General features: G+C 45.1%; 1 protein-coding gene across 1 annotated transcript in view; it reads left to right on the top strand.

Moving 5' to 3' along the window:
- The window catches only part of LOC146178912 (ATP-binding cassette sub-family C member 2-like), a 123515-nt gene that overhangs the window by 36418 nt on the left and 60147 nt on the right, over positions 1 to 26950 (top strand). Inside the window, exons 3-6 of the mRNA XM_084578654.1 lie at positions 18121 to 18255; positions 18964 to 19104; positions 23043 to 23174; positions 24323 to 24384. Of these exons, the coding sequence (XP_084434780.1) occupies positions 18121 to 18255; positions 18964 to 19104; positions 23043 to 23174; positions 24323 to 24384 (470 nt within the window). The remainder of the gene's footprint in view (positions 1 to 18120; positions 18256 to 18963; positions 19105 to 23042; positions 23175 to 24322; positions 24385 to 26950) is intronic.

Below are 26950 nucleotides of genomic sequence, written 5' to 3' on the forward strand. Positions count from 1 at the left end.
TGCGAACGCACGGTGCGAGGTGTAGGCTTTCAAGTTCCTGAGCAAGCGCAAGCCAGGCGAGCAGTGGCTGTTAGGTTTAAATACTTGTGGGACGGAGCTGACTAATATATATATTGACGTAAAGGCCGACCTCCAAGGAGCGAACTTTCACTGTGAAATTCTCCGGGAGAAAAGTCAAGTAAGCGCGCTGCGAAAACTGCACAATACTTCAGGGAGCGAATGCCGCTGGCGCACCGCCGTCGGTCGAAGCGGAGTGTGTAGCCTTCTGTAGGGTGCCACTCCCACGGTTCGCACATTGAAGCACTCTACCGTCACAACGACGTGTCCTGGCTGCCGGGCGTAAACGAAACGGCTACAGCATACTACGGGATAGCACCTCACGAAGTGACAAAAAGCGTAAAGAAAACAAAAAAGAAAGCAACAGGCTATGCCCTTGTACCTTTTATTTTAGGGTAGAAACCAGGCAAATGCGCTGCTTCACTGGCCACTACGTTCTTGGCTTTTGCAGTACGTTTGTTATTATATTTGTTTAAGCTTTTCCTTCCCTTTAGCCTTACAAGACATTTCAATGGATTGTACATCTGGCTTGGTTTTAGCGTTGTTCGCGCACACTACCGCAGCAGCAACGAGAGAAGAAACCCCTAGATCAGCCATGGTAATGCAGATAATTGCTGCATATTTACTCGCCTTGGAATCTTGTAAATGCTTCCGCATCATAACTGACGCGAGAACAGTGCTTCTAAGAATTCTATACGCCGTTTTCAATATAATTAGCGACCCAATGAATCATTGCAGGGAGTGAACACTTTCATTTACTTTACCTGAGAAGCCACCGGTCCGCGTTCCGTGTCGGCAGCTTTTTCAAACGACGCCTCTGCCGCTGCGAGAACATGCGCTAGCTTCGATCCTAGATTTGATTATGCTTCACTAGAAATGTGACGATTCATGCCATATGAAACGGTTCTATTGACGATATTTGCAAAAATGTACTCGCAAAAGAACGAAGGCGGCCATTGTAGAGGGCGAGGATACGATAACCATGTTCTGCACGCTGGTCAACACACTTTCATCGGACGCGGCGAAGAGGCGGCCGCGGGACGAAAATATCTGACCATGCTAGATCGGGCGCAAAAAAAAGACTTTTTTGCGCCGCGTGTGCGTTGGAGACATCGCCGGGTGAAGTTCTCCCGTTATTCGAAAGTTTTTCGCTTCATGGAGTTTAGCTGTAGGCGTGGTATGCCGCGGTGACCAGCAAAGACATCAGATGTTTTCTTTGGCGAGGGCTTCCTAGCCTAGCATATAAACAACCTTAAAGAGACGATGATGTGTGCGTTCGATATATTCCCGTTAAATACTTCTGTGAATAAACTACAAGTCTGTCATTCTACTCGCAAAGGTTTAGCGCCTAGAGCGCGGCACTAATTGCAAAATACGCGCTAGAAACCAGAATCGCGAAGCTCCTCTTTTACCGAGTGCGACCGCCAATTTTAAATGCCCATGTGACGTCACAAGAGAATAATGGCAGAGCGTCGTCTGCAATGCAAACTGCAATATCAAAGGACATGACGCTTTCTGTCATGAACGATTGACACAATGGTCTTCTCTCATGCAGAAGGGCTTCATGAAATTGTTACTGCCCAAAAACGATAGAATATAAGGTATGTTTTCTTCGCCATAGTTAAGGCACGGTCACAGTCAGTCGGCTACGCGGTTAGGTTCCTTAGCTTATCGACGCACTGATCTGTCGCATTAAAACGGCGACCATGCCAGCACACCCGACGGTCACCTATCTTCGTAGTGTGAGGTTCGTGCACGAAATCGCGTTCACAATGAGCGGGAAGCGTCGAAATGTGACCCTGTCGGGCACGCGCAGCCGGAAAATATCGGCGCCGCTTGTGGGTACCCGGGGAAGGCGGAGGACGTAGCATCGATGATGTTTCTTGCAGCTTTTGCATTTTGTAAACAAATAAAGGTGCAACTGGTGTTAAAAGAGAATATTTCGGGTATTGCTAGCTCAGCTTGTATTTTATGCCGTACGAACGAGCAGCATACATTCAGTTATATGACGAAGCTATACAAACAAACACGCTAGGGGCGCAGTCATAATCCGCGAACCACCGTATTCCTGAGTACGTTCAGGGCTCACACACACTAAATACTAAATGGTGTATGTCTACGTTGAAGCACTCGCGAGTCATTTGCTGGAGAAGAATCAGAACACAAGGTTAGGCTCGGGAGTCGGTCGCATTCGCGAGTGCGACTGCGGGCGAGGCGAAACGGAGACGGCAGCTGGGGGTCTCTTGCTCAGTGCGGGCAGTGAAACGCATTCGAATCGCGTTTGGTTTTGTTATGATGGGACTGAATCGGCGGCGGCAGCGCATGCTTTCGTGTGCTGACCGTGGCCAGACTGAACATAGCTTTGTAGAAAGGCTTTACCAGCCGAAAATATTTAAGTTCGATTTGCACACTCTTCGTCATCTCTAACAGCATATCGAGAGGTGCCACTTCGTTCAAAAGTTTTGTCTGCTCCTCTGGCGTCGCAAGGTGTTCTCTCGTGTCAAGTTATGCTTGTTTGAATGTTCCTCTTAGTTTTTGGACTGCAAGCGCGACGGGCAATAGCTCAGCAATGAGCAACACAACGCTAACCCTTCCCCCCTCTCGCGGCGCACACGGCGGGAGAAAGCATTGATATCTCGCTTTTCATATGCGGAAGCACTTTTTGCTAAAACAAGCCAACTCTCCATAACGTAATAACAATATATTTCTGATTGTATGCTTAAAAATGCAGCATGAGTCATATGCTTAAATAATACACTATGAGCCCATCGATTTCGACCTCCTCGACAATCTCTAGACGGAAGCCTAAAACATGTCCAGTTCTCCGAGGATCACTAAGGGCACATATAATAGTGAAAGCTTCTCAAAGAATGCAAATAAAATCTTTTTGTTGAAGAAAAAACAACTCTCAGGGGGCAAGGTTCACGGCGTACATGCACGAGTGCAGCCGACACTGCGAATAGCAGATGACATAGGGGTGATATGCCGCTGTGACGTCAGCGGCTAATGGCTGCCAGACCAGCAAGCTGCTTTCGAAATGTTAATACAAATCATTTTAGAAATATATGCTGCACCGATTGAGCTTAAATTTCGGGGAATTGTAAATTCACGCGTGTGGAGTGACATTCAATAATCCCTTCATGCGCAAATGTTAGCTGCCATGATCTCTTTACTGGCTTCAAGTGCACCTCGAACACATTGAAAGCTTAGAGCCTGAACTGTCAGTACAGTCGTCTAGCAATAGTTTCTTCGCGCTATCGTCTTATAATAATTTAATAGTGAATGAAAGGTCCTGAAGCCTTTGAAGCCTTAAGGCCTAAAAGGAATTGTTAATTGCAAGGTTGCGATGTGTTTCCACTGCAAAATGCATGTATAGCTGTAATTCAGAAGTTGGCCACCTGAATTCGCCCATGAGTCAGTGCGCTGAAACACAATTCGCTCCCTTAAAAGTTGTACAGTGCGTGTTTACGATGTGACTCGTCTATTTTAGCTCGCTCAGGAAAGTGCAAGATTCAAAATGCGCCGCAAGAATGCGCAGGCAGCAGAAAATGCAAGATTGCGACTGTATAGAATTCGTCAATAAGTTAATTTACAAGCGAATCGTAAAGAATACGCCGCGCGTGTCAAACACGAACAGACTAAAATGCCGCCCCATGATATCAAAAAACTCCATGCCTTCGCATTAGGTTTTAGTTTCGTTTTATATGTTTTTCTTTGTAACAGGCTGCTAGGCCTGCTGACACAGTCACCTTTCTCCTCGCACCAACTTTTTTGCGTGCATAACATTTCTCTTTTTCTCTCTTAGCCGCATCTGGCAAAGTCACATCGACCATTCCAGTTTTCCATCTGCAGCTGGCGAGGCTTCATGGTGCCCTCCCTATAGATGCACATGTGGCCCATTATTCACAAATCTCGCCTCTTCTCTCGCTTACTATGAACAAACATGATTCAACCTAATCCAGTTCATCGCATCCTGTTTGCGTCCGCTCAACTGGAAACGTATATAAAACGCTGCACAAGTACCATACTAGTTTGCTGGTAATACGCCTGGTAACTCAAGGAAAACGTTACTTAGGATCATTATGCATACATTACCCGCAATTAAGAAATAGAATGTGTAGGTCCAGATTTTATTTATGCGATCGTATTAAACTTTTTGTAATCTACACAAAAAATTTTGCCGGCGTTGATATTTCGAGCAAAATTCATAAGCATGCATCTAGCGGTAGCAGTTGGATTGGTGGCCATGCTTCATGACGTCACGGAGCAACATGCTATGGCAGACATGGCATCAACCGACAACTCGGGAAGCTGGTTTGATTTGGAAGGTTGAGATTCGAGTCTAACCTCCCGGGGGCACTTGGATCGCCATTGTGGCACACTACTCATAAACAACGTATTTTTTGCGAAGTTTATTGCCTCAGGGCATAAGAGGAATGTCATGATGGATGAGGGGTGTGGTCAAATAAATGAAAAAAGGTTGGCTGATGCAATGAAATCGAGGAGTGAACGATGATGCGGTCCCAGTGTCCAAACAGCATATGACTCCGGATTATGGGGGGAGAGGCCAGCTGCCACCAGGTGCCGGATCCGCGTTGGCTTCAACGCTGGGCAATCCCACAGTAGGTGATGGATGTCTGCTTCTATATTTTTAGACTTGCAGATGGGGCACCCAGGGTGTGGATATAAATACCGAAATTGTGGCCACTTTCGGATCACTGCTGGTGTTAGGGCCACCCCAGCTCTAATCCCCCGAAGCGCCACCTCCTCTGCACGGGTTAGACCGTGGGGGAGGCTTACCGTACACGGAGGTATAAGAGCACGTGTACGGCGCCGGAGGTGCTCCTTTCCTGTTAAAAGCAGGGTGGCATTGTCTAATTTTATGAGGTTTGGCGATGTCGATGTCGAGTTTGATAGGCGGGTTGCAGCATCCACTTGGCTTTGAGCACTTAAAAGGTCACGCGGGGTCCATTCAATACGAATTGGATTTGGTATGCGAGCCGCTAGACTGTGTATGTTCTGGCAGATTTCCGGGCTACTACTAACTCGTCTAAGTAGCTTTGTCACCTGGAGGGCATCTGTACGTATGATAATACGGGCCGTGGGAAGCATGGGAATGGCGGTCACAGAGCGAAGCGCCTCTTGCACTGCAAGCAGTTCCGCACAAAAAGAAGATGGAGGTTCCGGTAATTGAAATGTTGACGTCTTGTTCAATGATTTGCTAGGACAGTAAACTGCTGTTATCACTTCACAGGCTTTGATGCTTGCGTCGACGTAAATTATAATGGAACCATGTGGCAAGCGGGCGTCTTGTTCCATAATTCGGTCGCGAAGTGACGACGCCGTTTCCTGTGTTCTTGGTCGGCGTAAATCAGTCGGCTTATTATCGCTCAGCTGTACAAAACGCCAAGGTGGAAGAACTGGCAGTGGCGGTGGTAGTAGTGAATGTTTCGAAGCATAAGCCTTCAGAGCACACGTTGCGTGAGAGAGTGTGGCCTTAAGCTTGCGTGCATCACGTCGTTGCTGCACCAGTTCATCTATTGTGTTTAGTTGTGCGTTTTCTTGGAGTGCCACGATTGGTGTAATGCGAGGGAGGCAGGTGATGACCCTCATTGCCTCTCGATTTATAGCCTCAAGTCGATTCCATTGTGCCCTTGTTAAATGCTGAAATTGGGCTTGATAAACAAGGCGCGGTTGCACAACTGCCCGCACCAACTGTCTCGCAACATCTGAGCGAGCGCCGCCCATTTTTGGAGCAATGCGTCTAATCAAACCCAGTGTCTGTAATGCCTGTTTTTTAGCGCCAGACAGCCATGTAGTTCCAGTTCCTGACTCATGAATTGTTAAGCCCAATATTTTTACTGTTGGACTTTCTTGAAGTGGGGTTCCGGATAGATGTAGACGAATAGGAGTTGCCGATAGTTTACGGCGGCCCCAGCGGTTGGCGACTGATATGAACGTAGTTTTACTGGCGGAAAGTTCAAGGCCAATGGAAGATGCATATGTGCACGTAATATCTAAAGCTGATTGCAGGGCCGATGATTGAGTCAGTAGGTCGTTGTGTGTGCTCCACACCGTGATGTCATCAGCGTATATTAAGAATTTAACATCAGAAATTTCATGTAACCGCCATGCAAGTGAGATAAACGCAATATTAAATAATGTTGGTGACAACACCGATCCCTGGGGTACGCCGCGAAGAGGGACAAATGATCCTATGGCCTCGTTATTGAGGCGTATTGCGAATTGTCTACTTTCAAGAAAAGATTTTACAAAATTGCGTACTCTAAGAGGTAAATGAAGCATGTCAATTGAGTCCAGAATGGCAGCATGACTGATATTATCGTAAGCCTTCTCTACATCCATGGCGAGGACGGTGCGTACATTGTGGCTGCGTGTTGATGATAATACGGAGGACGCCAAGATATCCAATCCGTCTTCTGTGCCTATAGATGGTCGAAAGCCTATCTGGGCCGGGTGGTAGAAACCGTGATGTTCAAGCCACCACGAGATTCGTGTGGCGAGAATTTTCTCAGCAATCTTGCAAATTGTTGCCGTTAAAGAAATAGGTCGAAAGTTGCTTAGGTCTGTTGGTGCTTTCCCCGGCTTTGGAATAGGGATCACAATAGCCGATTTCCAGCTGTCTGGTACATCGCCGTCCAGCCATACCTTGTTAATGGTGTCAAGGAGTTGAGGAAGTGCATCACCACTGAGGTTCTTGTAAACCTCGTACGTAATGGAGTCCGGACCGGGCGCTGTCTTTCGGTTGGCCTCATCTATAGCTGCAAGCAATTCGGGCATGGAGAATGGGCTCGCGATTCCCTCGGTGTCGGCAGCAGATGGCAGCTTGTCGACATGGGCTGGCATGCCCCACAAGTAAGTTCTTGTAACTGGTGCAGGCAACACGTCGTACTTGGGGAAAAACTTGCATGCTGCTTGTCTTGCGAAATCATTCGGAGACAAGTTTGCTGCAAAGCATGCTGTGGCCGCTGCATCAGGACGGCGACTACCGTGCTCCATGGCATGGAAAGTTCGCCAAAGATGAGCATTCGATGACTGTGTGGAGAACTGCTCGCACCACAGGTACCATTGTCGCCGTGAGAGATCACGCTCATACCTTCTAGCCTTAGCAGTAATGTAATTTAGTTTTGTACGTGCATGCGCAGAAGTTGGGTCTCTGGTTGCAGTCAATTCCGCTTGTCGACGAGCAGCCCACAAGTTGAGCAAAGGCACATCCGGTGTTGGTCGACCAACATCCACCCAGGTAATGGTTGTAGCCTCATTTAGTGCTCTTTTTATGCGGTCTAGAAGCGATGGTGCCGACTCCGCAGAGTGATTTTGAAGAATGGCGCGGAAATTGTCCCAATGAACAACTGTACACTTGCGGCGTAATCGTCGGGCCTGTGATGGATAGAGACCGATGACAATAGGATGATGGTCACTGCCCCAGGATTCCGGCTCTAAGTGCCACGAGGGGGTGCCGTTTCCTGACCACCACGTAAGATCTGGAGCGTTTGTTCCACTCCTAGTATGAAGCACAGTCCTTGTTGGTGTATCTGGATGGTTCAGGAGAATAAACAGCGCATCCTAAAGGCGTCTCGCACTCGCCTGCCGCGAGGACTTAAGGTGGGGTATCCCCAGTCCGGGTGAGGCGCATTGAAGTCACCACCAACTAAAACTGGACATCCCGGGTATTGTTGCCTAACATTCAGTAACCATCCCAGGTTTATGCGGGAGGGAGAGCCACCACCAGGTCTTACATAGACTGACACAACTACAACAGTTGTCTTACCAAATTTGACTGCCACTGCAACAACCTCCTGATATGAAGTACACCAATTTTCCAGAGCAAGGCGTACCTGAGGAAACCGTGTGTCAACATATACAGCCACCTTTCCCGGAGGAGTATCCGTGTGAACACGTCGATCGTCCATGGAAGGAGACACGTATCCACTGAAACCAGGAATGGGTGGCAACGCGTTGGTCTCCTGCAGTAGCATGGCCCATACATGAAGCTTGTTCATGCGAAGACGGGATTTCAGCTCTCCAACCTTTGTGGAGAGCCCTCTACAGTTCCACTGAAGCGCACCGCGATATCTTCTAGTCGCCATCTGTATTATGAGTCCAGATGTCGCAAAAGCACAGATGTCAGGTTATATAACTGAGTGACCATAAACCTCAGTAACGATTTCGAAGAGTTATCAGGCAGGGCAGCAGAAGACTTTTGGGAGTCAGTGAACGGCATGGGAGTATGGGACATAGTCGTTGTCGAGGCAGCTTTGATATTCGCGGTCTGAGATTCCGTTGCTGGCCTACGACGAGCAAGCAGTTCACGATGTTTGCGGAGCTTATAGACCTCCGCTAAAAGCCTTTCAATTTGGTCGTCAACTGCTGTCACATCGTCCTGCGGAGGTTCCGGCATGTCCTTCACGTTTGTACTCTGTTTGTAACGACGTTGTGCACTCACATTAGCGCTGTAAGCATGTGGTGGTATTACGCCTTTGCAGCTTGGATAAACGAGGCCTTTATATCTATGTCGTGTAGTATTTCGCATAATATGGTAGCTTACGGTTGTGTGCTAATGAGTAGGTGCGAGATAACAGAGTCGAAGTTAGGGTATTAGCGATAAAGCTGGAATCAAAGCACCGCTACGCAAAGCAGGACCCATTCTCGCTGTTGCGTCAGAACCTTAAAGGCAGAGCTTAAGTGTTGCGCCCATTTTTTACCGGCTAAGCATAGGTGGGATACAAGCGGTAAAAATGAACTCTACTTACGAGTACCAACACTTCGTTACGCTTAAAGGGACAGAACACTGGAATATAGGTCTCCAATTTCGTCCGGCTAAATTGAAAGATTGGTGTCTAAAATGTTCGATTCCATAACGGTATTGGTAGACAGGCTGTCGAACATTTTTACCGATAATTTTTCGATCGGTGCATGCACCCGTTTTTATGTAGCCCGACACTGGAAACCATGAGCAGTGACTGCGATGACGACTGATGGTCGACAAAAAAGACGTACCGAAATAAAATATTAATTTCACTTTCCAGACAGTAATCAGACATTTTTTGCGCCGAGTAACGCCCTTTTCAGTTTCACACTCAATGCTGTTACAGAACAATAACGCACGCCTCATCGACAAACGTTTTAGTGCTTTATTCGCTGAATCGCAAACACTGTGGTGCCATCTAGTGGTAAAAACTAAAAGCATACCTCTCGCGGTGCTAGGCCTCAGGTCATCCTCGTGAATAAAGGCTTATGAATGAATGAATGAATGAATGAATGAATGAATGAATGAATGAATGAATGAATGAATGAATGAAAGGAGAGATGATTCTTATTAAAAGACGTACTGGAGAGAGCGAAAAATATAATCAGTTATGACAAACACTCCTAAAAAGAAAAAAGAACAGTCTGCAGTTTCTCCTCTAGATAGTGCCTATGTTGTTTTTATGCGATTTTCAATGGCAAATAAAAATTATAAAGCCGGTTTTGTTTGATATTATAATTCTCGATCTATACTATATGGGGCAAGATCTTTTCGTCTCCCCCATAATCTTATTTTAGCCAGTGTTCTGTCCTTTAAGTTCCTCCTTTGAGTATGAAGCGAAAGCTTGTATAGCTCGCCTTGTTGATCCTTGTCCGATCATTTTATCATAGTGTCGTAAGCTACACATAATGTTAATGATTACCGGGCATACACGTGAATTCCCGTTTTAACAGAACCCTACGGCGCGTACCTGCAACACCTGCGGCTAACGTGTCAGACTCGGCATGCAAAGACTGAAGGGGGTTCCGTTTTGATCTCCCCGTCGCATTTCATGGGTGCTGCCGAAGTAGAAAGATCCTCCTATCTCGGCCATGTCATGTCCTCTTGTGACGTCGCAGTAGCCATCAACAAATGATTGATCACCCATGTCACGCGCTATCTACCACCCGCCAATGTCATGCTAGTAATGTTTTCGATAATACATGCCAACCATTATTGACTTTTTTAGCATAGCTGCCGACGTGAGTAGCACGTTCGCTCCCGGGCATATCACAAATTATTTTACAGGCCCATGCCACAGAGTTCCCTTTCGACTACATCCCCGTTATTCGCCGCCAGATCGGCCTATAGGTGGCGCCAGCGTCATTCCGATAGTTTGGATCGGCAGCCAGCGGCGCTTGCAGGAAGGCACGCGGCGTAGCTCTGCTTCCGAGTTTACGGTGGGTTTGATGGCAATGAAAACGTGCATGCTGCAATTCATTAGCAATTTACTATTCAGTGTTTCAATATTGCAGAAAAAAAATTCTGTGAATTCCCCTAATACAGCAAACGAATAGCGGATTTTAGGAAAACAAGGCACGCAACCACCCGTACTTTAGGTTTACTTGCATCGCCTTACACGCTTTTTGCGTTGTACCGCGCTCACTGACCTGATACTTGTGCCTGAAATGTACCACTTTTCTAATGTCAGCTTTGTTTCCCTTATTGCTTTTTCAACAGTGTACGCGTCTTTTATACGAGTTAGACAGGCTAATTTAGTATCAAACCCACGCAGATACAAGGTTCATGCTCTGGCCTGCTGTATTTTAGAATTAATCGAGACAGCCTGATTCATTATGTTGTGTTTGGCTCGAGGATTAAGCAGGTTAAATGTAGCAGTGGCAGCGTACTCCCCGGCGTAATTGCCGTAGACTGATAGCGCATCAACTCTGGCTAGACAAGCAGGCACAAGTATTCCCCGAAAATGAGATTACGCCGACGCTGTACAGGAAACCTCCTCGCACAGGAGAAGTGGCTGCTCACGTGTACAGCGCTGAGTGGTTGAGTTTGCCGAGCTCATAAAGAGATGGATGCTTCTTGCGGCCAATGTCAGAGAATCTGATAGTGTAGCACTGCGCCACTGACTATAAATGATTTCCTGAAACCGAGGAAAGTGTACGGTATTTATGATGTGTGTGATGTTGTAAAATGGTAAATTAGTATAATGATTTTTTGCAATGGTCAATACATTTCACAGCGTGAGAGAACTTTTAGACACTTGATAAAATCCACGACTATCAGCGATAAATGTTTATTAATGTTAAATGGCAAGCTACGAATCAGTCGCTGCGAAGACATTGCAGAAACTGCTCGTGGGCGCTTTTATGTTCTCGCAAGAAATTTTGAAGGATGAAGATGTCTTTATCAGCGTAATTATTGAGCACTGACTCAATCTTATGCCAAGCAAAATATTAGAGTTACTTCCAAAACAGGTGCCGGATATACAACTATCTCGAAAGAAACGGAGTTCACCTTATCATGCGACTATAGAGATGTATTCATTCCCGAACTAAGCACTGATAGTTAAGCCCGTATGAAGCTATTTTACTTCCTTGTCAGAAACAACGCGTTTGCTCGGAAGACAGTGCTTAGACGAAAAGAAATGCTGCTGATTATAATGGGCTACCAGTGAAGTACATTGATCTAGGTGTATTATGTATATTTAGTTTAACAATTAGGTGCTGGGACGATATGTCTCTCAAACATTCGAGCATTTCTTTAAAGTAAACTGTGCTCACTACCATTGTTACAAATGCGCAGGAGCTTTCAATGGCAAAAAAAAAAAAAAAGAAGTGCGTATGGTCCCGGGTTTAACGCACCAGATAAGCGACATCGGCTAGGACGGAGGATGAAGCGGCGGCCTTCGGTGTCGTTGACTACGTGCGATTGTTTAACGTGCGATTGTTTAACGTGCAGCCCAATCCCACATTACAGGACCACCTTTTGAAACTTTCATGATTGAATCCTTTCTCGAAATTAGCATTCGAGTAGAATACCAGTGAGACGCCGCGATGGTAGTTTAACAAAAAAAAAACGAATAGAAGAGGAGGTACTCAGAGAATTTTATCACACATACAGAAGACACACAGTAGCCTGTTCAAACTGCAATCTATGCAGCAGTCCGCGGTCGCATGTTTCAGTAGCTTCGGTATTCCAAACGGAAACGGGAATATACGATTTTAGAGCGTTCGCATAAAGTTGTATTCATGGCAGCAACCTGTTTTGCTTTGACACGGCGCCTAACGACAGCACCGCTTCGTTTGAGACGCCGCTTGTAAAAGAATCGCAAGGGCCAAAGACCGCGACTTCTGATGTCCTTATCTAGCATCACATACTCGATATGGACAAGTATTTTTTTTAATGGAGCGTGGGATGATAGATTGTTCACATTTATTTTCAAAGAGGTAGATAGGTAACCTAAAGCGCACAGCAACCGCGAAACAAACCAAAAACACTCTTGTACACGCCGCATGCGCGGACGTGAATCACTGCGGGCTGCACGCTGCGCGAACACGCATCCACACTGAGTAGAGTTCGCCGCTGTGCCGCAAAGTGGTGACTCTGCTTGACCTCGAAGGCAATATCCGAAAACAGCGCCACATTCTGTTGCGGCCTCCTTAAGAACTACAATGACTGCGTTGTGTGGTTGTCTAAAGCCTGACAAGTGCTCATTGTCAACTGTCTAATATTTATAGGGGAACTCGGCCCACCTATCTGGATGTGGAAAATTTCCCTACATACAACATTGCCCTGTGAAGCTGAAGACAATGTCATCCACCGTTAGAAAGATCCCTGGGACAGCACAGGTTTTTGCAGTAGAAAGAGCGTATGGTTTTGAACACATTGAATGTCTACATACAAATTAGGCTAAACATATCGGTGTTAACAAGTACTTCTCCGATACCTCTCTACTTAGCCCTGTACTGTGCCAGATACGGCGAAATCATTCTTGCGAACTTCCCATTCTTATTCGCCCACAAATTACCGCACACTAAGCAGCGTGAAAAGGAATGGTGTTTACACAGTTCCTCTACACGACATTTTAGACGCACTACATATTTACTATAGTCCCTGCTCCGAATTCAAGACAAATACATTAGGCTTTCCGTCGGCAGCTGTTGGGATGGAACGCACCACAATAAAACGCCGCAGAGTTTCTGAGGTTGAGTCCACTTTTACAGGGAATTCTATCCCATCGTTGTTCACCGGCCTTGCCAGACATCGGCCTCAAGTGGCGATCGATTACCTTAACTGAACTGCTGATGGAAATGGTTATATGCCTCTCAACCTGAGAAACATCTTGATTTCCTCCTGGAATACATCCTACTGTGGCTTTTATTTCAATTCAAAAAGAGCAGGGAAAGAATGCTAACAGCTGAAATAATGCAATTTCTCCGGCACCTTACGAGGACAAGTAACTTGAGGGAGACTGCGCACAATCTACAGACTACGGCCCTCTGGAGTCTTTCATTGCAGAGACGTTTTTCGTGTGTGCCGACGCGAAGCAGACTTAGGCAACAACCATAACCTGCGGCGTCTTCGCATAAAATACTGATGCATAGGAAACCCTGCAAACGACGCAGTTAGCCTCTTCGAAGCAGAGAAGCATGCTCGACATCGTGCGGCCTATTGCCTTCGCACAAGAACGGACGATGTCGCCGCCTAAATGCAAGTAGTACCATAGTGCCCAAAGCTACACCCACGGCGGTGCGGCCCAGAGTGTAGGTAAGCCAGGTGACGCCGTCTGTGTGTTGACACTTATCTGCTGACGGTAATATAGCAGCGTACGTTCTAGATATAGAAAAATGCTTCGACACATGGGCCAGCTACACTACGATATCGTTTTCGATGGAAAGACGTCATCCCAGCTGCAACGTGCACTCCTGGAAAAGTGCTCGCCAACTACAGCGAGTGCAGCCACGAGATCCTAAACAAACAACGAGGAAAAGCGCGACAAAAACAGAGGAACAAGTTCCAAAGGAGCGCGTGACCTAAAACTGCACAAAGTGGCTATTCAGACCCATACTCAGCTCCTGGCATAAATTAGCTGCGCACCACGAATAACATGCGTCATTATCCGCCCGGTAATTTTGTGCCGGGGAACTGAGGTGCGCCATGCAGTTCCGCGTTGAATGCAGCTGTAACGCTGCACCTCTGTCAATTGTCGCGAAATGTATTTATGAGGGAATAGTGTGTTATTGATGAAGCTGGCATAGGCGTAACGTAATAAGTGCTGGTGGCGCCGCGCTCTAGCGCTTCCTTTCGCTTTCCTCTTTGTCAAACTCTGAGCATTACTCTTTGTGGTGCTCGTTGTCCATACCGACGACTGTTACAAAAATTTGAATTCTTCCAGTTCTTGCGGAAAAGGCAACACCCTTACCCGGAATGCAGCTACTAATAAAAAGTACTCTTCAATCGTCACCAAGTCCTAAAATTCGGGATTATAACTTTTTGTATAAAGAAGGCAACATTACTATAAATTCCCAAATACACCTGATTAAAAACTATAAGCAAATTTGAATGCGACACTCTGATATGTGCAAACGCATTGCCTGAGCCGGTGCAAGCAGCCAATACAGTGATGCGTGCAGGATGCACCATGTTTTGCTGCATGCATAGGCGCTGTCCTCCGTTACCATACCACGGCCTACTGCCTTTGAACTCGTGCCGTTGCCTAAAACTCCGAGTAACTACATGTAATAGCTAGATAATGCACGACTTTCAAGTGCTATCCATGTATCAGCAACTACGGCGTCTACAATTGCGTAAACCTCGTGACGGCACATACACACTCTTCGGCGCCCTCCGCGTTTTGTGGCAAGAGTGACCTTGCCCGTCGCGATAGTCTGGAATCCATTGCAGCGTCCTTAACGACTGAGTGACCGTCACCATTGTGGCTGGGAAAGGAGCCTTCTACCGGGCTCCTTTCCCAACCGGGAGGGGAGGGGGGTGAGGCGTTATCCAGCAGCAGCTACAGCATCTACAGTTGCATCGCAAGACAGCACACAAACGCTGTTCAGTGCCGTCCGCGTTTGCTTCGAAAGAGCGCAGTTATGGTGACTAGAGGGGAAGGTGACTAAGCGTCTTCTAATTATCATAGCGCAGTGACCTCGGATGCAGCCAGCGTATCTGGCGACAGCAGCAAAAAAGACTGAACTTGGCAGTGCGTTTCAGTTCAGTGTCCGGGCTCCGTCGCAAACAGCTGCTGTTCAATTTCATGCCGCAACTCTCCGAGCAATATATTTTTTGTTGTAAGCTTGCTTGCTTCTTTATAATTCACGCCACGTAACGCATCACCCCTACGTCTAAAACCACATCTGCGCATCATGCGAAGAGCCGAGGCAGCTGCCGCGTCTGGTGAACAGAATTCTTTACTCATCATTGTGATTCATTAATACTTGTAGACAGTGGTATCATGCATTCGCAGCTCACGATAGGCACGTTCAGCATGACTGGTGGTCATGCTTCGCCTTTGCTTTTGTTCAGAACGGCGTGCCCAAAATCTTTGAGGTGCCCGCCATGCACCGAGTTGACCCAACCAATCGCTTTTCGCCCCTTCAGTACGCTTGTGCTTCTGTTTTCCTCTCGCATTGATGTTGTCAGCCATTTTAGAGCGTTGTCTCCACTTTATCCAGTCGCGAGTTTCGTGTTATGCCTGCACCTAGTACCTCGTGCGTTTCACAGGTGGCGCCCGGTGCATGCATGTTACTTCCTCTCGCCCTGCGAAGCAAACGGCGTCGTCTTCAGTTCGCGCTGCGCAGCAAACGTCGTCGTCTTCACCGTCGTGGCCAAGCACGAAAGCACTAAGCTATCGCTCCAGCCAATTACGCCTCGTGTAAAACGGCAACGCAATCTCGCGCTGTATAGTAAACGTCGTCGTCTTATGAAGTTCCATCCCCGCCGCTCCTTCATTTCACCTAGATAAATACGCCACACACATACACCATCTCACTAAAGACAGAGACCGCAGCCGTGCCATACAGGCCGCTGCTGGCAACATCGATCAACTAGAAGCCAGATTGGCCTTTTGCCGAAAAGCTTACTAAACGGAAGCGAGCAAAGATTGAAGCGGCAGCAGTGACGATGGCTGTGACCGATGACTATATAGCGCTCGTGAAATTTGGTTCGAGGATTATTAGGCCGCTACAATTTTGGTCGCTCTAAGCACTTCCACTGTTTCTTCCTCTTCTTTTTTCGGCAATGGCGTCAATTTATTTTTCGACACTCGTGCATAGATTGTCAATCCTGTACTTGTGCATCATAGTTTCTTTTCTTGCTTCTGCGTCCTCCTTTGCTTCCACAAAGCCATCATTTACATACTTTCATCGTAGGCGACTGCGTTTTTGTGTTCGAATATGAGCCAGAGTTTGACTACAAAGAAACCAATTAAGATATGGGCAAACTGTTTTTCACGATTTTGCATGGCTTTTCTTGGCTATTTGCCAATGAGAGACTAGCACAGAGGTTTGCAGAGATCATTGTCTAGTTTGAGTATCGGGAAAAGCAATGGCTTACTATTGTCACGAGCTGGTGACGATTCCGAAACCAGCAACCGAAACGACTGGCGTTGGACTGAATGAACTCTTTATTGGGCTGACCTGCGCCCGCAAAACAACTAAATAACTCGGCAGCAGCAATAAAAGCAACGCCCTCGTCGGTCGTCGAGCAATGAACGGTCGTTTCATTCCCCTTCCGCTTAAAGTGGGTGAAGAACCATCTAGATAATTAGCCAAAAGAACCCAGAAACATCTCAAACGATACAGAAACAGTTGTTCTGCGCCATGATCATTCGAGGAAAATCTCGGAGCGTCTCGCGCTACAAGGAAAGTAATAAAGCCACGTCTAGCAACAACGAGCATGAACAAGCAACGCGTACAGTGCCGATCCGTGCGTTACAATCACAGAGATAAGACCACGTGGTAGCGGCTGTTGAAAAGGGAGAAATAAAGATTGGAACAATTCGCGGCAGTATCTTATAGGGGAGCATTCTGGCGGTAAATATATTGAACCACTATGCCGTCTCTTTTCCTGCCGCTGTTTTCTTTCTTTTGCATGAATTTCCACCGCGATTCCATTATACTCAATTTCTAGGCTATAATGCTATGTGATCTCTGGGTGTAATGTTCATGCGTGCTACTTCACCATCTCCATTGCTCTGTTTGTTCTTTTTGTTGTTGTTGTTTGATTGATTGATTGATTGATTGACTGATTGATTGATTGATTGATTGATTGATTGATTGATTGATTGATTGATTGATTGATTGATTGATTGATTGATTGATTGATTGACTGACTGATTGATCGATTGATTGATTGATTGATTCTTTAACAAATAATTTTATACTGGCTTATCTCTCCCCCCCATGCAATACCCCCAGCGGGCCTTTAGGATATCTGAATAAATAAATAAATAAAAATAAAATAGCTCATTCTCGAAGGAAGAAAAAACTTCGCTAAAGAACAACGATAACACGAAAGAACGAGCACTGTGCCTTTGGTATCATTCCTTTCCCCTCGTCGATGTCCTTTAGCGCAGTTTTTTTCTTTCGTCCAGTATATGCGTATCACTTCTCGGTGGATACATACAATTCACGACATACAGTCAAAGCTTTGGTTTGATTTGTGGGTTTAACGTTCCAACGCGACTAAGGCTATGAGAGACGCGCTGTACGCATATCATCAGTTCGAATTCCTAAGGCAAACCAACCTCCAACTCGACTAACAGAAAGATACTAGGGAGAGAACTGGTATGAAACCACTCTGAATGCTTCGCAAAGTACGGTTGCGTTACAGTTCAAATAAAAAATCACCCTTTATACAAGCCTATACAACGATGTCTGTTGATGATTCCTCGCCTCTTGTATCTTCCACTGCGAACGCATTGTTTTCTTAGCCATAAAAATAACAATAGGATGGTGCATTATCAACTGAGTAATAGTGCGTAACTGAAAAAGAACAGTTCGTGCCTCCGATTAAATAGTACGCGTGGTGCAGCGACAGCTGGAGAATGTCTTTAACCATACTGACATTTATCTACTTAATTTGCAAGCACTCCTCGTTTTGAGACACATTGTTCTGCAAAATGCATTAAACAGGCAGCTCTTTCTTTTCCTAGCGAGAAAGACGTAGGTGCCTGTATAGACACGCAAAAAATTCTGAATTATTAAATACGCTTGAGTCATTTCTGAAAACGTTTTTCAGAATCGATTTCATAGTTTTATTGCGTAATTAAACACACTTTCTCAAATTCGCAGGTGCTGTTGGTTACCTCTGGTGCATTGGTCTTGGTGAAGAGCGGTTTAGCCCTCGTATGCATCGAGAACTGCGAATATCTGAGTACTTCTACGCTGCGCAAAGTGGGATCAGACTTTGCCATGGCAGTCTGTCTTGTAAGTCCCACTTCCATGTCTCAATGTCAACTGTACTTTCATCTGCGTACATTCGCGGCTGATTTCGCAACAGCTTGACATTTATTGGAGCTTTCCAGTTGGCATTTTCGTTCTAAAAGAATAGCATAGGTAAGTCCCAACATGATGCTTAGTATTGAATGCCTATTTGTCTCCCCACTTTCCTCTTTCAGAACTCATTCTCCTAGCGTCGTGTAATATTACACAAGTTCGATTCACCACAGCTGAAATCACCAGTGACAGTGCAACATTTACACATGCATACGGCAGCTCACAAATGCGTTCTACCGAGCACTATTGACAATGGGGTTTTTATTATATATTTAAACTTAAACACGCATAAAGAAATAAACCTACTGTAAAATTTCAGGTTTTAGCTCATACCATTTTCCTACTGTATGTGGGAATAATTCTGATTTCTTATTGTAGCACTGAAACACAGCGCACTCCACTGGAGTGCTTGGCGCCACTGACATTGCTTATGAGTCTATGAAGCTCGTCTTTAAATAATCTCCGTAACCTTCATTGGCATGCGAAACATGTGCCAGAAATTTCCTTGTCCACCTACTCTGAGCTAGAATTTTTTCCAGCAGTAAAAAAACTGCGACGGGGAATACTTTTGGTTGTTAAGTATGTCAGCAAATAATCCGATTCAATCATATGCGCTGCCTTCCCCGGTTTGCATCGCAGGTGCTATTGCCTGCGATTGTGTGGCGACGCTGGAGGCGATGCCTTCCGCCATCGGCATTTGTAGTGGCTCTCCTGGGGCTGCTGTCCACAGGGTGTGTGCTCGACACCTTTCTGCAGTTCTCTGCTATCACCCAACGGGAGGTAAGGGCGACAATCCTGCTGCTTTAATTCACATCGAAACACTTTTCTTCATCAAAACTTTTCGATCTTTATCGTAGTCTAATGCTTTGGCATTTAGCGTCAGCGTTCTGTGGCCTGATCTAATACTGCTTTCAGGGCCGTTATTAATGTTATCTTTAGAGCATATGTTTTAATTCAAAGCAAAAAAAAAATGCAAACACAAACACATGGATGAAAGCAAACAGGCGCACAACAACGCTGCTGTCACCCAAAATGCATGTCGCCAAACCTGCTATCATCAACTGTAGAAATATCCTGATACAACTAGTCAAGCAACCTGATTTAAAAAATAGCATTTGCTGGACCACGTCGTGAATCGTACACGTGCTGATTATATAACCCTCAGATCCAGGGCCACATCGTGCTTCACGCACTTGCTACGGTAACCGCACACTATCTGTGGCAAACATTTCCCAGCTGGTGACACTATGTGCACATTCAGCTCTAGCTTGCTCACTGAACCTCGTTCTGATCCAGCGCTAAAGTCACAGGTGCGATGCCCTAAGTTTTGGTTTCTTTTTAGTACAAACGCAGTAGGCCACAGAAACCATTTCCTTTCCTCACATTACGAGAACACCTGTACGAGGTCGGTGGCAACGATGGTTTATTCCTTAACGTATTTAATGCTCTGACCTCCGGGTCATTTAGGAATTGCAGTTATAGTTCGCACACATCAAAATTTTTCTTTGTTTTCATAACCCTGAGTAAAACTAAGGCTTACTTAGTCAATCTTATGAAATCATTTTTTAGGGCACAGGAAAAAAAACTTCTTGAATGACAAAGTAAAATATATGAACCGCTTTTCTTCTATACCTATATATAAATGCCTCTATTTGTTTTATTTTTTTACAGTTACTGCTAGTCCCATGAGGGAGGGGGGGGGGGGCTGTAGCAGGATTGAGGAATAATGGCTAACAATACAACACATAACAATAACAAAGACATAAACAGTTCAGTTCAGTCGTGTCCGACTCTTCGTGACCCTATGGACCATATCACGTCACGCTTTCCGGTCTCTCACTATCTTTCTAACATCACATAACTTCATCTGCAGCGCCTTGAGGATGCCATCTAACCATCGCGTTCGCTGCCTACCCCTTCTCCAGTGACCCTCAACCTTTCCCAACATCAAATCTTTCTCCAGCGACTCCTTTTTTCTCATCAGATGACCAAAGTAGCTGAGCTTTAACTTTAGAATTTGACCCTCCAATGAGCAGTCAGGGTTTATGGTCGACAATATCGAGTGATTTGATCTTCTGGCAGTCCAAGGAACTCTCAAGAGTCTCCGCCAGCACCACAATTCAAAAGCGTCAATTCTTCGGCGGTCAGCCTTCTTCACAGTCCAACTCTCGCATCCATACATCACAACTGGAAAGACCCTAGCACGAGTTATACGGATCTTGGTTGGGAGACTAATGTATCTGTTCTTTACTAAGCGGTCAACGCTAGCCATGGCTCTCTTTCCCAGAAGCAGGCTTCTCCTAATTTCATGGCTACAGTCTCCTTGGGGGTAATCTTGCAGCCCAAGAAGACAAAATCTGTCACAGCTTCCACTTCTTGTCCCTTGATGATCCAGGACTTGATAGGGCAAGCCGCCATGATCTTTGTCCTTTTAATGTTCAGTTTAAGCCCAAACTTGTCACTCTCTTCTTGTACGCGCATCAGAAGACTCTTGAGTTCTACTTCACTTCCTGCCATTAAAGTGGTATCATCCGCATATCTAAGGTTGTTGATATGTTTTCCAGCAATCTTCACTCCAGCTGAAGACTCGTCCATACCGGCCCTCCTCATGATGCACTCATCATGTAGGTTAAACATGCAGGGCGACAATATGCAGCCTTGTCTCACTCCTTTCTCAATCGGAAACCATTCAGTAAGACCATGCCCAGTTCTGACTGTGGCCACTTGCCCTTCGTACAAGTTCCAGAGGAGACTGATCAGTTGAATTGGAACTCCCATCTCTTGGAGAGCTTGCCACAATCTGCTGTGGTCTACGCAGTCTAACGCTTTCGCATAATCAATAAAGCAGAAGTAGATGGGTTTCTGGAACTCTCTTGCTTTTTCCATGATCCAGCGAAGGTTGGCAATCTGGTCTCTAGTTCCTCTGCCCTTGCGAAACCCAGCTTGCACGTCCGGAAGCTCCCGATCCACATACTGCTGCAGCCTACCTTGGAGGATTTTCAACATCACCTTAGTAGCATAAAACAGGGGCATAATAAGTTAAGCTGGAGAAATGCATGATCGTGTTAAGAAAAAAAAACTTTACCAAAACGCAACAACAGATGTATTCAGCTACGCAAAGCAATCATAAGCATTTCTTATGATACTTCAGGGTTCTATTTGGAATACAAATCTGTAAAAGTTGCTGACAAATTGTTAATATATGGAGAATTCAAAAGGCCTTGGGACAAAGAGCTGCATTCCTGTATTGCATACGGAAAAAAAATGAATAATGGAATGGGTCTATGTGGAATCTGTATTCCTCCAGGTATTTCTGGCTCTGTGCCTGATAGAACTCGTGCTAGAAAAATACAGATACTTGCAGGTATTTTTGGGGCAGTGCCTGGTAGATCTCGTGTTAGAAAGAGACAGATACTTGTGATGTTAATTTTGAGGGAAATATTGAAGAGCTGGAAAAGAATTTTTGAGCGCAGGAAGAACTTGGAATCGACGGCGAAGTATCCCGTGATCACTACGTGAGGTCAAAACGCATTTTTGTCGGGTGGAGATTTTATTTAATAACAATACCCGAAAACGCACTGTCTAGGTTAAAACTATTCAAGAATTTTTTCAGCGATAAACTGTAATAATAGTGTGGATCTCATTGCTCAGAGTGAAACGGGCGAATTGCAAGCTCAGGAGAAGTTTTTCTCTTGACACCCATGCTAAAATAGCAAATCTTCCAGCAGAAAGCTATCACTATGCTACCTTGAAATGGGAAGTGAATCCGCTCCGCTGAAACTGAAAGAAACAGTGAGAAAAAGCCTTGAAAAGAAAGCACATAACTTGTGGCGGTACTTTGGATGCATAAGAAAAAAAGTGACAGGTCGGTATTAAGTACCTACGGCAACCTAAACGTTCTCGTCGACTACAGGCCTATTCTTTCAAATTGCGAAAACGGAAGCAAGCGATGTGGATGCGGCAAAAAGCATAAAAAGTCTTAAGTTAAATACGGGAGACGGGCAATATACAGGGTCCAAGCTAAATTTAGCCAAGGGTAAAAAATAAAACATTTTAGGTAGGCCACGGAAACCATTTGCATAGATCTGCCAGCCGTCTTGCACACACAGGCAATATTGCTTTGCAATTCATTAATTAGTAATTAAGATAACTTTCCTAAAGTAATAAATATTGAGTTTATAAAACAAATGTGGTTCGAGATGTTAGAGAGCACCTTCAAAAACCCCCCGTCCACACATTTGTGGTAAAAAAAAGCGTCAAGTGTACCTTTTCTGAGCACCAAAGAAAGCCCGCGAAATACAAAAAATCACGTGACTGGCGCATTCTCGCGCCATGATTGTGGTGCTCTCGACCATGGTTTGAGTGAACAAAATCAGCTGCGGCGTGGCTCCATAGCTGCGTTGCAGCGGCAGGCTGTTATACCAGCGATGATTTCTTCGCCCGCGTCAGGCAGTTGGTGCACGTGACTGTGCAAGTTGCAGGGAGCTCGCCGCGCTCGCTGCGACCGTAGTCAATAATACCAGCCTGCGGGGTCTTCATTTCTCTAAATCACATCTATTGACTTCAGACAATATTTATCAAATTAGAAAAGTTCTCTACATACAAACTAATTATTTCCAAACCGAAAATAGTTTGTGATGCGGTAGTGTTGGTTTATTCGTTAATTTTATATATAATTTCGATGCTAACCAATACAGCTTTCTTTCGTTTCCTTCCAGTCCATAATACCGTCGGAGAGAGGGCTTCGTGAGACATCTACTGTAATGAGTTGCCTTGTGGTGGCTTCTGTGATCGGCTGCTTCTTACTGTCGCAACTTAAAGATTTGGTCATCAAGAGACCTCGAACTCAGGTCAGTTATACTGCACGTTAGTCCTGGCTGCTCATGTGATGAACGAGCCAAACCTAACTAAAGATTGTAAAGGGCAAAGCGCATCGCTGTTTAGGCAATGGACACACCCTTTAATAGAAACCGACAGTGCAACTTTTTTTTTTTACATTGCCGAACTTCCTTCTTCATCATAACGCTCACTGATCACTAGAACGCATGTGAGATGGTGCCTAATATACATATTCGTCCTTCCTTACCCATACAACTTGTTCATCCAACAGCAACCTCCCATGTTGTCGTTTTCTTTTTTTACTTTTTTAACGTCAAAACATGTCAACGCACGGCTCAGCACAGGCAGTGATATATCACTTATTTTGTATGAGATTCAAGCACAATGCGTTTTACGGAAACCGCTTTGTAAAGCTAACTGGCATGCCTCTCGTGTACTCTTCACTAGTGTTGCATTTCAGAAGCGCATCCGGCTAATACTAGATTAGAGATGTAAATCATTTGTAACGCGACCGAGAAGCTGCAATGCGTCGCATGTTTGTCAACATACGGTCTGTTTTATTTTTCGTAAACAACAGTTCCTGTTCGAAAACATGGTCCATATTCGTCCCGTATTATAGTTTCTTCTTTTTATGCACCAACAATTAATCACTACTCCCTTCAAAAGGTACTATTACATTTTGAACAGTTACAGAACACCGCACCATCCAACGCTGTAAGGAGACAAGAATGATTTAAAGTTTTGTGTGTTGAACACAAGTATAACTATAAAATTTACACTCAAGGGTGCTTTAAAAATTCGGCTTAAGGCATAATGGGAGGGCGTTTTTACTCTTTCAACACTTCTGAATAAATGGGTATTGAAAATTCTCAACAAAGAAGAAAAAATAAAAAGTGTTGATCTCTTCACTCGGACCGATGCATGCAATGTATTAAATTTTCGTTCAGTGTGTGGAAAAATCTTCTATCTTCCAATATACTTTTCTTTTTTTTGACGGCCTGCAATGCGTATACGTACGCGATTATATTTCCATGAATAAATATTAGTGAACACCTTAAACACTGAGTTAATCTTTCAGCACATTAACTTTGATATTATCATTTCTGAAACTGTTATGTGTGCATACAAAAATGAATGTGGCTTCTTCCTGGAACTGCAGGAAATTATAGACGAGGACACATCATCGGTGCTTGGTCGCCAACTCATTACGCTGCTCTTCCCGTGAGTGCGACTTTAATTTTGTTCACTTCTTCAATTTCCGAAATCTAAATTGAAAAGAGCGCTTTGAATCAGGAATGCAGATGTATCAATTAATCAATCTGGCGTTGCGCCTGTAGCGCTCATCTTCATTGATAGCCACCGTCTTATATGCTCACTAATGCTCCTATCGCCGCAAAGCTTCCTCACCCGGCAGAAATTCTGCCCATGAATTTTAGCTTTTCTGTTTTTCAATTCCCGAATTAGTATGCTGTTCGAATTAAAACTCAAATGTTAAATATTCCAAATTTTTTCTATGTGCTTTCAACCAGGGTCGCTGGCAAGCTCATTAGACGCTTAGCTCAAGCATGGTCGCTTCATGTTGGAACGTTCTATGATGAAGCAAGGGCAGAAAAGAAACTGAACCTCTACTATAAAAATGCAAGGAAGAACGACGGAAGCCTTTTATACGTTTCACGTGCAATTCGGAAACATAAGACCAGTAGAAATTTATTGCAGAATGATAGCGAAGTATGGTAACCGCTATTCCACTATTTATCCAGTTAGCTAAGGATCTGGAATGTTTAAATGAGGAGTTAGCGATAAACGCTTCTGGTTGGTTAAAATACACTGCGGAGAAAGCAAGACTCACCAATAAGAGTGACATTAGCTGAAGCACACGAAGACAATAGTCAACATTCACTAAGGCAGGAGGACGCAGTGCTGATTTACAACGTAGATTAATTGGGGAAAATGAAGACATATATATTAAGCTGGAGGGTCATGCCGTGTCGCTGAAGTCAAAGGACGCATGAAGACGCAGTCTGAGCCCACGTTCTATGAACTGCCTTCCGCCTCTTCAACAACTTAACGCGAGCGCCCACTTTCTTGAGCTACTGCGCCGGAATACGAAAGAACGAAGAAAGCACTTCAAGTCCAATGGCATGCCACCGATTTTTGCTGGTGATTGTAGCGTCATCTGGTAAACTGTTTTGAATGATGCGAAACAACTCCTGCCAGCCCTCGGCTGTAAGACCCTGAGCCCAACGAAGCTACCACTAATTGTTTGCTTGCTGTTTATAATAAAGGCGGTATCGAAACAGTGAGCATTTGTGAAGAAAAGCGTAGTATTTCCAAGAAAACACTTGCGATTGCTGGTGCGAAAAACTAATCGTAGAGGAGCCTTAGTGTCGGTTTATTCATTTAATATTAAGACACTAATTCCTCATTAGCCTCCACCCAAGCCCAGTCATACGGCTACAGAGCTGTTATACGACTCTCACAAGAACTTTATTATTAGAAAATTGACCTGGCACAAGGATCAGGCTTGGGTTTCCTCCAGCCATCCGGAAAGTTCGCTCTGCTAGCCGAGCTAATACTGGGGTCTAGCAGATCAGGCGGGATCACAAAGAGAATTAAACAATAACTCGGCGTGGGAGTGTTGTTGTACCAGGGTTTGTGAGACGAATCCAGTAAGATAGCGTAGATTTCCGAGTAATCATTTAACGAGAATTAAACCAAACGCTCTGGACACGCTACCCGCGAACGCAATCGGAGCCAATCAGTGGGCTTGCACTGTAAATCGCTTGTAGCAATTCATACCTGTTCACATGCAACAGGTGGAACAGAAATAATGTAACGCTATAAGAGCTCGGTGATCACATTTACTTTAAGGGGATTGCTTTGCACGAAGCCGAGCCGCCAGGGAGGCAGCGCTAGCTCTTCTAGCATCACCGATAGCGCATGCCGATTCCATTTCTTAATTTCCACCCTCATTCGATTCAGGGATTCTGCTCCATGAAAATAATGCTCCTTCGACTATGGCGAAATCTGAAAGCAGTATCGGGACAATAATCGAGCCTTGGTCACCTGTACATGGCCTTCCGTTCCTAATATACAGCTGCAAGCATGCAATATTTCACCTTAAAACCTAACACAGGAAACGCCCATCTTGCTAATAAACCCCCCACAATGTGTGTGAACAGGCCATCCCTGGAAAACTGTGCTCTTAGCCAAGGAGCAACGTCGAAGCGGAGCTGACGCATACAATCCTCCCTTGAAAGCTGAATTTCGATGTCACCGCTCAGATCTTGTTTGGCTTCGATTGTATCGCGTCCCCTTCAAGAAATTTGCAAGGAATATGCAGCGTCGTGGCAGTGGTGGCCAATTTGTTTTCTTGCTGTAAGTTTTATCGGGCGCTGTCACAACTAGCAGAAGAGCAATACTAATTAACTCCTCCGAACACATTACTCAGCACACGTAACAACAGTTTGGTAGCCCGTTCATAAAAGATCGTGCGGAGAAAGTTGGTTCACTTGAGAACCTATAAGGCTGGGTCGCTGTCCTCACTTGGTCGGAATAATTTGGTCTGAGCAAAGAAAGAAAGAAAGAAAGAAAGAAAGAAAGAAAGAAAGAAGGAAAGAAAGAAAGAAAGAAAGAAAGAAAGAAAGAAAGAAAGAAAGAAAGAAAGAAGGAAGGAAAGAAAGAAAGAAAGAAAGAAAGAAAGAAAGAAAGAAAGAAAGAAAGAAAGAAAGAAAGAAAGAAAGAAAGAAAGAAAGAAAGAAAGAAAGAAAAGAGAGAGAGAGAGAGA

This window comes from Amblyomma maculatum, chromosome 9 (genome assembly GCF_055883805.1).
Source record: "Amblyomma maculatum isolate TAMU_Amacu chromosome 9, ASM5588380v1, whole genome shotgun sequence".
In the NCBI taxonomy this organism is placed as follows: Eukaryota; Metazoa; Arthropoda; class Arachnida; order Ixodida; family Ixodidae; genus Amblyomma; species Amblyomma maculatum.